Source organism: Sander vitreus, chromosome 2, assembly GCF_031162955.1.
Source record: "Sander vitreus isolate 19-12246 chromosome 2, sanVit1, whole genome shotgun sequence".
Lineage (NCBI taxonomy): Eukaryota > Metazoa > Chordata > Actinopteri > Perciformes > Percidae > Sander > Sander vitreus.
The window spans coordinates 3,687,753-3,701,044 of NC_135856.1; the positions used below are offsets into that span (position 1 = coordinate 3,687,753).

Here is a 13,292-nt window from a genome sequence, read left to right on the forward strand (position 1 = left end):
ACTAATACCACACTGTAAAACCAACCTGTTACAGTTAAAGCCCTGTATTGAAAATGTTATTTAAATAAAAGTATTAAAGGTAAGAAAAATCCTAATTTTTTTTTTTTTATGTAAGTACATATTATTTACTTTAAAGTACTAATACCACACTGTAAAAAAAAAAAAAAATACTCTGTTATAGTAAAGGTCCTGCATTTAAAATGTTACTTAAGTTAAAGTATGTAAGTATCATCAGGAAAATGTAAAAAAAAATATATATATATAGGCCTACGTAAGTACACTTTTAAAGTATAAAAGTAAAAATACTCAATGCAGACAAAATCCTGGAAATGAAAGAACACGACACGAGCGTGAAAAATGAAGTTATTTTAAATGTCATGTCTTTTTTTAACAGCCTCATTTTACAACCGATTTATTGTTGAGATGTAGGCCTACATGATTCCTAAAAAAAAAAAAACGAAACACGTGTGATGTTTTGAATATGCAAAGTAAGTTTTGAAAAAGTTAGTTAATAGTACAGATAAATTAACTAATATCCTACACACACACACACACACACACACACAGTGGTGTAGTCTTGTATTTTAGCGGGTATACTGTACTATATAAATAAATGGATCAGAATGGACATATCAAAGTAGGGCGTCTGGGTGTCCTCCCCCAGGGTTATGCACCAATTAACGGTGGAAATCCCTTTATTTAGCATATGCGAAGAAATAAAACACATTACAATTCAAAATATATCAAAATTATAATGGAAAGTACGGTATGTTGTTGCGTGTCATTGGGCATATGGAAATCCTGGAGCTTTCTTAGTGGGTATACTGCGTCCACTCACGTGGACTACACCACTGACCCAGACCGCGTCTGTTCTTTTATTTAACACCTTTTTAGAGAAGAGTTCAGGAGTCATTTCCTGGTTCTAAAAGTCACGCTGTTGAGTGACACATTCCAGAAAACTTTCCAAAATAATGTTTACAAGTTTCTGGAGTTTCTAAACTTTAACCTTAACAACTGTGATGCTGTAAATAGAGAGTTTGAGTGCCAAATACTTCATTTCCTGCATCCTGGTGAATTTTCCTGCAACAGTTTGTGCCTTTTCTGCGTCAAGTCATGGTGCAAATGTCTTTTTATTTATGTAAAGGAAATTATAATAGGTCTTTTTGGGAGATGGGTTGCACTGTCCAGTTTTGATTATTGGAGGGGTTGTGACCTACGTGTGAGTGTGTTTCTCTCGTGTGTTTGCAGACTCGCTGTTACAGAACGGGGGAGGTCTTGATTTACCTGTTTGATAAGTCATGAAATCAAACTAATAATTTGAATGTGATCATTTTAGATTAGAAAATATGTACAAATAGCGGCTCACCTTTTAATTAATTGCCTTAGGAATTTATTTATAGAAATGAAATGCTGTACACACGCCCCATTTACTGAAGTAAAAGTACTACTAAAACCACACTGAAACCAAAATGTGATGAGTAGACTATATCTATGACGTTCCACTTCTGGGATTGCTCCGTTGCCCGAAGGAAATTCTGCCGGATGTCACTCTTTTCGGACGGATGTCCGTCCCCTTCCTCTGTCTCTGTGTTGGCGTTCTAACCTCCGGCTGATTTGTGAGGACTATGGTTAACTGCTCCTCAGATCTCTGCAGGGTAAATCCAGACAGCTAGCTAGACTATCTGTCCAATCTGAGTTTTCTGTTGCACGACTAAAACAACTTTTGAACGTACACATGTTCCACCAAAACAAGTTCCTTCCTGAGATTATTTAGCAGAGGCACCGCGGCTTTTTTCCGGTGCTTAGCGCCGCCCAAGACGACTGTGATTGGTTTAAAGAAATGCCAATAAACCAGAGCACGTTTTTCTCCCATCCCAGAATGCCGTGTGGACTAGCCAGACTGTGGCCGATATGCGTTTACAGTGAAAATGAAAATCTTTAAATCAAAATTAAGATTTTGGAATGTTACAAATTCCAACAAATTTAGTTTTAAATGCTTTAAGCAATTATTTAATAAATTAGAAACTTTGAACACAATCCCCAGTAAGAGAGTCAGATAGTGTTGTGGGCGGGACATTAAGTCCGACTCCGTGGTGAGTGGAACCGGACCAGAGGGACAGACAGAGCAGCAGTTATCGGGCAAATAAAACGCTGATACAGATAATCTGCAAACTGCCAAAAAACGGCCACGATAATCAGCCGGGTCCGATAATCAGTCTATCCCTGCTCTGTTTTATGGCTCTGCTGAGGCTCCACGCAGAGCTTTCGCCGTAGCCTATGAAATGGCCGGATGTTTGTGTGTGTGTAGGGGGGGGGTTTCTGATAGAGCGATGGAGAAGTGAGAGAGTACCGACTCTAGAGTCAGAGTGAGAGAAACAGTGTCTCCCATGTTCTTTCTGACCACGGTGGGAAATCTGGAGCAGGAAAAGTGAACCCTCTCCTTGATTTCATGTTATTTATGGAGAAGGAGAACCAGGGAATGAGTCAGGGGAAATGCACGTCAGGCTACGGCGTAAGGTCCGGCGTAGGTTTGTGACTTTACGTACCTACGCACGTAGCAATGATGTAGATTTTACGCAGAAGTATAAAACAGCCTGAAGCTAGATAAAGGCAGACGGACTTGATTAAATCAGGATACACTCAAAGTTCGTTGATTAGGTGAAATAGTTTCAGGACAGACAAAATGTCATACGGAACAGCAGGAACTTGATCAGTGAACAGGAAAGAGAACATTAGGATAAGATGAGACTAAAACTGTTAGGTACACTATCGAAGAGACTTTGTCTCCCAGCTATGTCTGAGGATTACACACCGGTGAGGCAGTAGCCGCGAAACCAAACAGTGGAATGCTGAAGAGCAACCACAATGGCACCTTGATGTACCTGTTTTTGTGCCACCATATCGCTGCCAGCTACCTGTCAACACACTGGTGTTTGTTGAGACAAAAGGGTTACTGGTACTGTTTGGAAAGTATGTACTAGCCTACACCAAAATATGTGGGGTTTTTTTTTGTCCGTGCTTTGATCTGTAGCAGCGTAGGTGTTGTAACTGTGTGTGAGTGTCGTGCTTGCACAGATGTGCTTTGATTTGCTTGGATGTGTAATGTATTTTATTAGGGTTGCACAATATTCACAAAATAAAATATTGCATACTTATTGCGACACTGTCGATATAATATTGCACAATGTGATATCGTGATAACGATATTGAGTCGATATATCATGCACCCCTATATTTTATTGGGTTACTTCTCAGGGAAATGTTGAGAGGACGTTAAGTCGTAGAGCTTTTATTGTGACGGGTAAAACTGAAGAGGTGAATGCTGTTGCATTCAGTTGCCATCGACTGTGTTTTAGTTAACCCTCTGAGGTCTGAGGGCATTTCTAGATATCTTCTTGAATTGTCATTTTAAGGGTATTTGCATATAACTGGTCCCCGTGTGTTACATATCAAAATGTTTAGAACAAACTCAGCTTTCTGTATAGTCATGCCCAAAATGGTTCTAGAGTATTGTATAAAGAAATAATTTGGCGCTAATGTGAAAACATACCTGCCCTCCATTGTTTTGGTGTTTGAAATGAGTTTACAAAAGTCTCGGGTTCACAAAAGTAGCGTAATATATGAATCAAATGGTAAATAAATGTCTGAAATGAAATCTTTTAATGAGTAGCGAGTGTTGTCAAATATGGCGTGGACTCGCCGGTGCGTCTTTTGTCCTCAGACGGTTAAAAAAAAAAAAAGAGATCAGCGTGGGTGTTGGGTGATGGAACATCCTGAAAATAAGTTATTCAATAAAAATGTTTTCCTTCAATACTATTTTCTAATCTCCGGACAAGAAAACCTCATAATGCTACAACTATTGCAATAATATTGAAAAGTAAAACTTATTGAGCTTTAATTTTATTGTTTAGCTCTAGTTGTGTTTATTGTTTAGTCTATGTATGTATATATATATATATATATATATGTATATATGTGTATGTGTGTGTATATGTATATATGTATGTGTATATATATATATATATATATATATATATATATATATATATATATATATATATATATATATATATATATATATATATATATGTATGTATGTAGTAATCTTCCATGTCAGAGGCTCAGTCATGTTTAAAAGGTGGAGAATTGGCTTATTAGAACATGAAGGTGTCAGATGTAATGTGATAAAGTAAATATTAAGTAAGTATTTAAGTATTTTATGTCTTATTAGTGTGTGTGTGTGTGTGTGTGTGTGTGTGTGTGTGTGTGTGTATATATATATATATATATATACACACACTAATAAGACATAAAATACTTAGGCAAAACACACAGGTTGTTCATTTACTTTATCACATTACATCTGACACCTTCATGTTCTAATAAGCCAATTCTCCACCTTTTAAACATGACTGAGCCTCTGACATGGAAGATTACTGTGAGAGAAGGTGACTTTCACAAGCATGTTTAAGGCTTAAGCATGGAATGACTACAAAATAAAAACCTCAGTCGACTAAACATTTCATTAAAACTTGTGTGTGACAAATATGTCAAAATCTAAGCTTTGTCAAGCTGCTTTGTCTAGGAAGTGATTAGCAAACGGAATAGCAAACTCCCCCATGGAAATGTACTTAAAAGAATTGTTGTACTGTGATGCATCGATAATCGCTTAGGAATCAAATCGTACCGTGAGGTGCCAAGAGATTCCCACTCGTATCAGCCACTGATCTTTCGGCTTTTTCTTTCTTGCAGTTCCGCCGCCGACAAACGTGATGCTGAGCTGCCTCAATCTCCACGTCGCGGTCACATGGGAGTACAGCGAACAGGGACCACAAACCAGATTCATTGTACAGATCGAAGGGTCTGAAGGGTGAGAATCAACTCTCCTGAACTTCAAATAGAAGAAAATATAACTTTTGATAAAACTTTGCTAATGCTCAAATTAGTTTGATTAAAGGTCCCATGACATGGTGCTATTTGGATGCTTTTATATAGGCCTTAGTGGTCCCCTAATACTGTATCTGAAGTCTCTTTTATATAGACCTTAGTGGTCCCCTAATACTATATCTGAAGTCTCTTTTATATAGACCTTAGTGGTCCACTAATACTGTATCTGAAGTCTCTTTTATATAGGCCTTAGTGGTCCCCTAATACTGTATCTGAAGTCTCTTTTTATATAGGCCTTAGTGGTCCCCTAATACTGTATCTGAAGTCTCTTTTATATAGACCTTAGTGGTCCCCTAATACTGTATCTGAAGTCTCTTTTATATAGACCTTAGTGGTCCCCCTAATACTGTATCTGAAGTCTCTTTTTATATAGACCTTAGTGGTCCCCTAATACTGTATCTGAAGTCTCTTTTATATAGACCTTAGTGGTCCCCCTAATACTGTATCTGAAGTCTCTTTTATATAGGCCTTAGTGGTCCCCTAATACTGTATCTGAAGTCTCTTTTATATAGGCCTTAGTGGTCCCCTAATACTGTATCTGAAGTCTCTTTTATATAGACCTTAGTGGTCCCCCTAATACTGTATCTGAAGTCTCTTTTATATAGGCCTTAGTGGTCCCCTAATACTGTATCTGAAGTCTCTTTTATATAGACCTTAGTGGTCCCCTAATACTGTATCTGAAGTCTCTTTCCCTAAATTCAGCCTTGGTGCAGAATTACAGCCACTAGAGCCAGTCCCACAATGAGCTTTCCTTAGGATGAGACATTTCTGTGTCTGTAGTAGAGGGTGACACGGGAATCAATTGGCGCTCCATCCCATCCCGAGCCCACGAAAATACTCCCGTCACATCCTGATCACGTGACTGCCTCCCCTGTCCTGAAAAATCCTGAGAAAAAGAATCCCGTCCCGCTCCCGTTTCGTTCCCTATTGACTGCGCTGGTGGTGTTGTGTATGTGCAGAGCCGTTTGTCTCTCACTGCTGGTTGGGTTAGGTAGTGACAATTTTTCGAGACTCCCGCGGGTCACGGTATTCCCAATCAACAAACGTATTGTGAGTTGTAAGTGGTTCTCTTTTCTAAAATGAAATGCTTTGCAATTTTTGGGTGCAGTCACCGCATTGCAGCGCCATTTTTTAATTTAATCTCCGGCTCTGTCCCGCGAAAATTGTCACCCTCTAGTATGTAGCTATTGAGGAGGAGAGGGGGGGGCAAGGTGGAGGATGGGGGTGTGGCCTTGACCAACTGCCCCTTTGCTCGTTTGAAAGCCATGATGTCTCTCTCTCTCTCATGGGGGGGCCAAATTCTCTGGGCGGGCAAAGCAGAGAAAGGGGAGGTAACCTTTCCCCTTATGACATCATAAAGGGAAGATTCCTGATTGGCCCATCTGAGCTTTCATTTTCTCAAAGTCAGAGCAGGATACCCAGGGCTCGGTTTACACCTATCACCATTTCTAGCCACTGGGGGACCATAGGCAGGCTGGGGGAACTCATATTCATGTTAAAAAACCTCATAAAGGGACATTTTCATGCCATGGGACCTTTTTAATAGTTCAATGTGAGTTATGCATTTTTATGAAGAAAATAGTCAGCGCTGGAAGAAGTATTTTACAGTAAGTAAAAGTCCTGCATTGAAAATGTTACTTAAGTAAAAGTCTGTAAGTATCATCAGGAAAATGTAGTTAAAGTATTAAAAGTAAAAGTACTCAATGCAGAAGAATCCTCCCATTGTAGAAAGTGTAAAGGATCCAAACAGCTGTGTGTTTAATGGTCTAATCATGTCAGCTGGACCTGTAGCCGTTATATTGTTGGCCAGTTTCATTTAGACTAAAACATCAGATTTTATATATTAATGTGTAAAGTAACTAAAGCTGTCTGTAGTGATGAAGATGAATGTAGTGGAGTAAAAAATACAATATTTCTCTCTGAAATGTAGCAGAGTAGAAAGTGGCATGAAAAGAAAAAGACTCAAGTAAAGTACAAGTACCTCAACATTGGTACTTAAGTACAGTAACTGGAGTAAATAGTGGTTAAAAATGATTAATAACTTGTTCAACATACTGTATTTTCCATCCGAGATTAATCTCATATGTGATATGATTTTAAAAATGCATTTAGGTTCAAACTGTTTTATTAATACTTGAACATATTTAGCGCTAAAAAGCATAGATTGTTATTATAACCCTGGATTTATAAAGTCACTTACCTCTTTTACACCACCTACCAGGGTTGGGCCAGTCTTGTCTGGTCAGGGTTCAACCAATTCAAACCAAGCCTGTCAACATGGGTGTAGTCCATACCCACGACGTTCCACTTCCGCCGGATGCACGTATTTTCACCGATATCCGTCCCCGTCCTCTTTCTTTGCGTTGGCGTTCTAACCTCCGGTGGATTAGTGAGGACTATGGTTAACTGCTCCTCAGATCTCTGCAGGGTAAATCCAGACAGCTAGCTAGACTATCTGTCCAATCTGAGTTTTCTGTTGCACGACTATTTTGCAGCGGCTCCGTCCGCCGCTTAGCACCGCCCATAGCGATTGTGATTGGTTTAAAGAAAAGCCAATAAACCAGAGCACGTTTTTCTCCCATCCCAGAATGCTGTGTGGACTAGCCAGACCCTCCTCCGCTCCGCAGCGTGTGGATGGGCTGGCAAAGCGAGACTAACATGGGTATATCCCTGGTCGTGATACTTCAGAGATCACCTGGGTCACAACCCGGGAAGCGATAAGATTTTTTTTACCACTATGGCCACGCCAAGACCCGCCCTTCAATAGCTACAATTGACCAGGCGTCCATGCTTACGCAAGGTAACATAACCTGATTTGTACAGGTCCTATCCCCTGACCAATCAGCTTTCCTAACCTTAACCACTCAAGGTCAAATGCCTAACCCCAACCAATTGACCACTATGGCCACGCCATAGTGGTCTTGGCTTGGCCATAGTGGGATTCGTAATTTTGCACCCGGGAGCAATGCACAACTACCTTAAGTGCTAGAAATGGCCAGGGCTTTACACGTCATATTCAGTGAACAGCTAACATCACATACTCCAGTCCAGCTGTACACCAGCAGAACTACTTGAATCTGTCATTGTACACAGAGATAAATAAAGCTTACTCTGATTGTTTCGCAGCACAAATAAGTAACCATCAAACACTTCTCAGATGATTCTGTGCAGAGTGATTTCTCCGCCTCTGCATATTTGTTGCAGCAGCTGGACAAGGACACTGTGTTTGTAAGTGCAGTGTTTGGCTGCTGATCGGATTTAGTAAAATGACGGATTGATCTGCTGTGTTGTTGCTCATATTAAAAGGGAACCCTATGAGAGGGAAACCCCAGACCATCAGTACGATCTGAGCGACTACATCTGGGCGTCTGAAGAGCGCTACATGGACTTTCATTACGTCACCGTGACAGCCGTAGAGGGAGGCAACCAATCCGAACCAGTCTCATCCAAAACATTCTCCTTTAATGATTTAAAGACGGTCAAAATAAAATGTAAGTAACATGTAGATGTAAAAATGTGCTTATTTCCCTGTAAAAAAAAATCAGACGTAAGCCACTTTTCAAGTTAGATGATGATGTTTGAGTTATAAAGAGACGTTTCTCTTCCCAGGTAAATTAAACTTCCCTCCCGTGGATGTGGATGAGGAGGATTCGGGCGCCACAGTGAGCTTCAGGAATCCCCTCCACTACTACAGCCAACTGAAGCACGCTGTCAAGACGGCTGCTACCTCCTTTGAATTCACGGTCTCTTCAGGTGTTGTAAGTACCATATCATAAAGTTTAACGACTGTATTTTGGAGGACAGGTGTGTTAAGGAAAAACTCAGGAGCAGCACGACTTATTTCACATACGTGAGGAAGGTTCGGGAGACTTCCACCGAGCGCGTCTGCACTGCGTTCCGGATGTGCCGTGGCCCCCCGCAAGCAATCGCAGCCATTTAAGTCAATGCTTGATATTCCACCAGCCGCGCCGCGGAGCGTCCCAGAAGTGTGCGTGCGTGAAGCAGCTCTCCTCTCCGCCATACACGCCTGGTCTGTTCTCACGCGAACCGTTCGGACAGCCGGGCAGGAAGTGAAACAGCGAGAGCATCCAGTCAGTTTACCAAAATTGAGGAGACCATTAAGAAGGCAGTGCAGTTTAACCAGGATGTGTTATTGTGCAGTGCCGTCCCAACTCTGAAGTTCCTGTCCTCCTGAAGGAGTATTTAAACTCACGCAGGAGGCGTTACGTTTAGCTGAACCTTTAAAGGTATACAAAGATATTGCAGGCGCCTAAAAAAAGATGCTAAAGCCTTGTTCAGCCTAGCTCTCTCTCTCTGGGAAGTATCAGATGCTAAAGCCTAGTTCAGCCTCTCTCTCTCTCTCTGGGAAGTATGTGGGAAGTGTGGCTGGCCCAATTACCTCCAAAAGGAGAGAGTTCTGAGACAAAACATTCCCTCATCATGCAGCTGTCTAGATTCCCTGAATCTGTAGAGAGACGGACATAATTACTGTATACATGAACAGGTTTGGTTATTAGAGACTGCCGAATGTTCTCGTCCCCTGACCTGTGACCTATGAATGATCTGATGTTGTCTGAGCTTTCCCTTTTTAGTCTCATCGTACCACAACATCACCCTTCCGGCTAGGGTTGGATATCCAGACTCCGTTCTGAAATTAAAGCAGTTTCAATAAGGAGGAGAGATTTGTTGAAAGACATTTCTGCTTCCACCCCAAACAACAATTGAGTTCAAATGCTTTGTTCACCATTGTAATAATGAAGTCATTCATGCGGTACTTCATGAACAGTGTTACTATATCTGTATATGTTATGTGACTTTCAGGAAGATTTTGACAGTGTTTGCACAGCGAACCAGAAAAACTGCAAACATGACATCTCGTTTCCTGAGGGGGTGGAGAAGTGTGTCAACCTGACAGGAATGTTGTATGACCGGCTCCATGTTAGCAAGATGTTGTTCAACAAGACACGCGTGTGTGTCACTCCATTGACTGGTAAGTCTTAACGGGGGAAGTCTTCTTTCTGCATTGAGAATGTGTCAGTACATCTTTGTTTGAGGTCTCTGGTTAACAAGGATTACACGGTACAGTCCGGTCACGTCAAATATTTTCTGAACATAACTAGGGCTGCACAATATATCGTTTCTTTATCGTCGTCGCAATATCAGCGGCCGCCATAAACGCATCGCGGAAGGCTGCGACATATCGCGATAGACGCAGGTTTTTTTTTTAAAGAGGTTAGTTAAAAGAAAATACCAGTAGAAAACTGCACATTAAACTGGAACCTATTCTGTTTTAGTGGTGCTTTTTATATTCAATGTTCAGTTTGTTCAATAAAAGAATGTTAGAATACTAAAAACAGCAGAAATGCAGTCATTGTAATATGTTTATTTATCACAAGTAATATCTTTATCGTTATCGCATATTTTCCTCATATCGTGCAGCCCTAAACATAACAGGCAGTATCAAATCGCTGAAGTAATGTGTTCTAGGTCTAAAATAATTTTAAACAGGTCTTAGTTTTCCTACGTCCATGCAACGCTTCCTCTAATGCTTTTTTTTTTTTTCTTTATTCTGTGGCGTTGTAGTTCTTTCTTTCATTAGTCCAAATGTAATTTAGCCGCATTAAGACTACAAATGAGACCAACATGCAATTTATATCGCAGCCAATCAGCTTTCGTGTTATTGGTGCGAGGCGCTTTCGTCACGCCACGATACTTGGCTTGAAAAAACTGGATCTAGGGCTCAGTTGATGCTGCGATAAAGGTATTACAATTTCATTCACAATGGTCTTAAAAAGTCTTACATTTCACTTGGTGAAACCTGCAGAAAACTCTGTAAATAAAAGTACTAAATACCACACTGAAAATACTCCACTACAAGTAACCAGTAGTCCAAAACCTTACTGAAGTAAAAGTATGTTTCAGCAAAATGTAGTGTAAGTAAATGTATTTATGGTGTAGTAAATTGTTCCCGTTAGTGTTTTTCCTTCTTCTATCTGATGTTTCTGGATTCATATTCCTGCTGCATTCATGTGTATGTTGCATGTTCCTGCTGTTGATGTTTAAGGTTGTGCTCAGAATTTTCAGAAATTACAAAAAAATAAAACCCAGGATGTTAACGCATCTCCACCCCGAGCAGAAAAACGGTCCGTTCAGTTCCGCAGATTTTCATTCTGGATCAACGCTGAAAAACTTTAAAAAAAAAGCAAGAAAAACCCAGCAAATTATACAAAGTATATCAGGGAGGGAACTCTCCCATGAGTTCCTGCATGACGTTACTTCTGACATACTGAGTAAATACCAAACCCAAACAGAGCAAGCTCGCCCCTCCCCCCACGTTCCCGTAACTGTCATGACTAACTGACCAACTGTCACTAACCCCAGACCCCTCCCCCAACCATCTTGTCAGTGATTGGCTGGAACGTGGTTTGTTGTATTTTGGTGCCTATCCTGTGCCCCTGGTGTTTGTTTGACGTCTACGACCCCTGTGTTGTCTCCCGAGACCGGGCTTTTTCACGGTGTGTTCAGGGGGCAGGCAGCTAGCGGGTCAAGGAGAGATGCCTACCATTTGAGACAAAAATGAAATCGCGCTGAAGCCATGCAGGAACTCGTAGTACACCTTTTAACCCTCTGAGAACAAGACGCACTGGCAAAAAAACATATTAGAAAATTTCATTTCAGTGCCTCGGAACACACCGCAGCGACGCCGACTTGAGCGTACGTTCTGTGCGTGCGCGAGACGTAATACGTCTCCATAACAGCAGGCGGCGCTAATCTGTATTGTCGCCCAAAAAATGAAAACCGGCAGCTAATTGGACGAACGCGTCACGTGGGTCTGGCTGCTCCAGAATTTCACATCCGAGCATAATGGCGGCTTCGTTTGGAATACGATCTCATATTTTACTAAGATAGTTCACCGAAACGTGTTTCTGAAAACATTTTTAGCGAGAAATAGGCCGTGCTGAATCTGTCTTCATTTCAGATCAACAAAGGTCAGTTTAAAAGATTTTCGTCAGTTTGAGAGGCGTTGGTCACGTTAATCCCGCTCGTCATTTCCGGGTTAGCTCTCCGCCAATCAGATTGGCCATTGAGTCCGACTGCCCGCCTTCCGATTCAACATGTCAAATCGGCCAAAATTAAAGCCTCCGGCTCCTCCGACTGACGACGGCGCGGAACACACCGAACAGACTCGAGTCACCGACCTCGCCAGACTGTCCGACGGCCGATTATCGGGTTGGTGTGTCACTGCCTTTCGACCTGAGAGAGTTAAAACCCAGGAGGAATGATTACAGATACACAAACTAATCCAGCATGCGCATCGTCACCTGACTTGAAAAAACTGTCCTTCAAAATAAGTGTTCTTTGCTTCAGCACAACGAGGAAACCTTTCAAACTATTTTGACTTGACTTTTTTCTTTCTTTTTATTTGATTGCAGAGCTCCCTGCGATAGCGTTTGCTATAATGCTGTTCCTCCTCTTAGTCTTAATCAGTGTGATTATTTTTCTGATCTGCAAAGCAAAAGCCTGGACGATGAAGCTACCCAGTCTGCCCCAGTCTCTGGTAAGGAGTCAAATAGGGGAAAAAAAAAAAAAAAAAACCAAATAATTAGTAATTATGTTGTTGTAAAACATCTCTTTCCCCTTTTCCTTTTGTCAGGAAGACTTTAAAACTGTAAAAAACCACAGGGACTGGGAGTACGATCCTGTGTCCGGCTTAGACTACAGTCTGTTGACCGTCGTCCCCGCCGAGGCCTGCAAGAACCTGTCGGTCAGCTCCGAGGACGGGGACAGTCTCACCGAGAACAGCTGCTGCCCTTCCGGGGGAGAACTTGAGGGATACGAAGACGTCGCAGAGGACTCGGCGGAGACGCTTTCCATCGATCTGGAAGGGGTGGAGGAGATGGAACGCTCTCTCTACGACTGCCCACACAATCTGCAGGTGGACATGGGTGACGGAGACATGGTCACAGGTTACAGCGAGAGGGAAAGGCAATCTTGATTTGGGATTTTAAATGTGTATAGCGTTGGTTTTAACTCATCCTGGATCAGCCATCACGATCGTACCTCAGGGCTAACTATGCACCTTAAAGCCTAAACCGTGCACTCAGGGAGGTTGTGCCTTTGCAAAGAAGACCCCTGAGAGACGCTCACACTTTTTTTTTTTCTTCCCGACTGCACTGACCTACATGTTAAAGGACAAATCCGGCACTAAATACTTCTCAGCCTAGCAACCAGTGCCACTTTTATTAAAGCCTGCAGAACCGGCTGTGTGGCTGTCTCCTTTTGTTCACATCACATCTGCATTGAGTTTGTTTACATTACTTTGCAGTTGCTCATACTTTATGTTG

The 13,292-nt window shown here is 41.5% G+C and overlaps 1 protein-coding gene across 1 annotated transcript in view; it reads left to right on the plus strand.

The window, feature by feature from the left end:
• ifngr1 (interferon gamma receptor 1) overlaps positions 1–13,220 on the plus strand; it is a 13,566-nt gene extending 346 nt beyond the window's left edge. The window contains exons 2-7 of the mRNA XM_078273404.1: positions 4,753–4,870; positions 8,254–8,438; positions 8,557–8,705; positions 9,769–9,937; positions 12,381–12,505; positions 12,602–13,220. Of these exons, the coding sequence (XP_078129530.1) occupies positions 4,753–4,870; positions 8,254–8,438; positions 8,557–8,705; positions 9,769–9,937; positions 12,381–12,505; positions 12,602–12,943 (1,088 nt within the window). The 3' untranslated portion in view covers positions 12,944–13,220. The remainder of the gene's footprint in view (positions 1–4,752; positions 4,871–8,253; positions 8,439–8,556; positions 8,706–9,768; positions 9,938–12,380; positions 12,506–12,601) is intronic.
• The last annotated feature ends 72 nt before the right edge of the window (positions 13,221–13,292 follow it).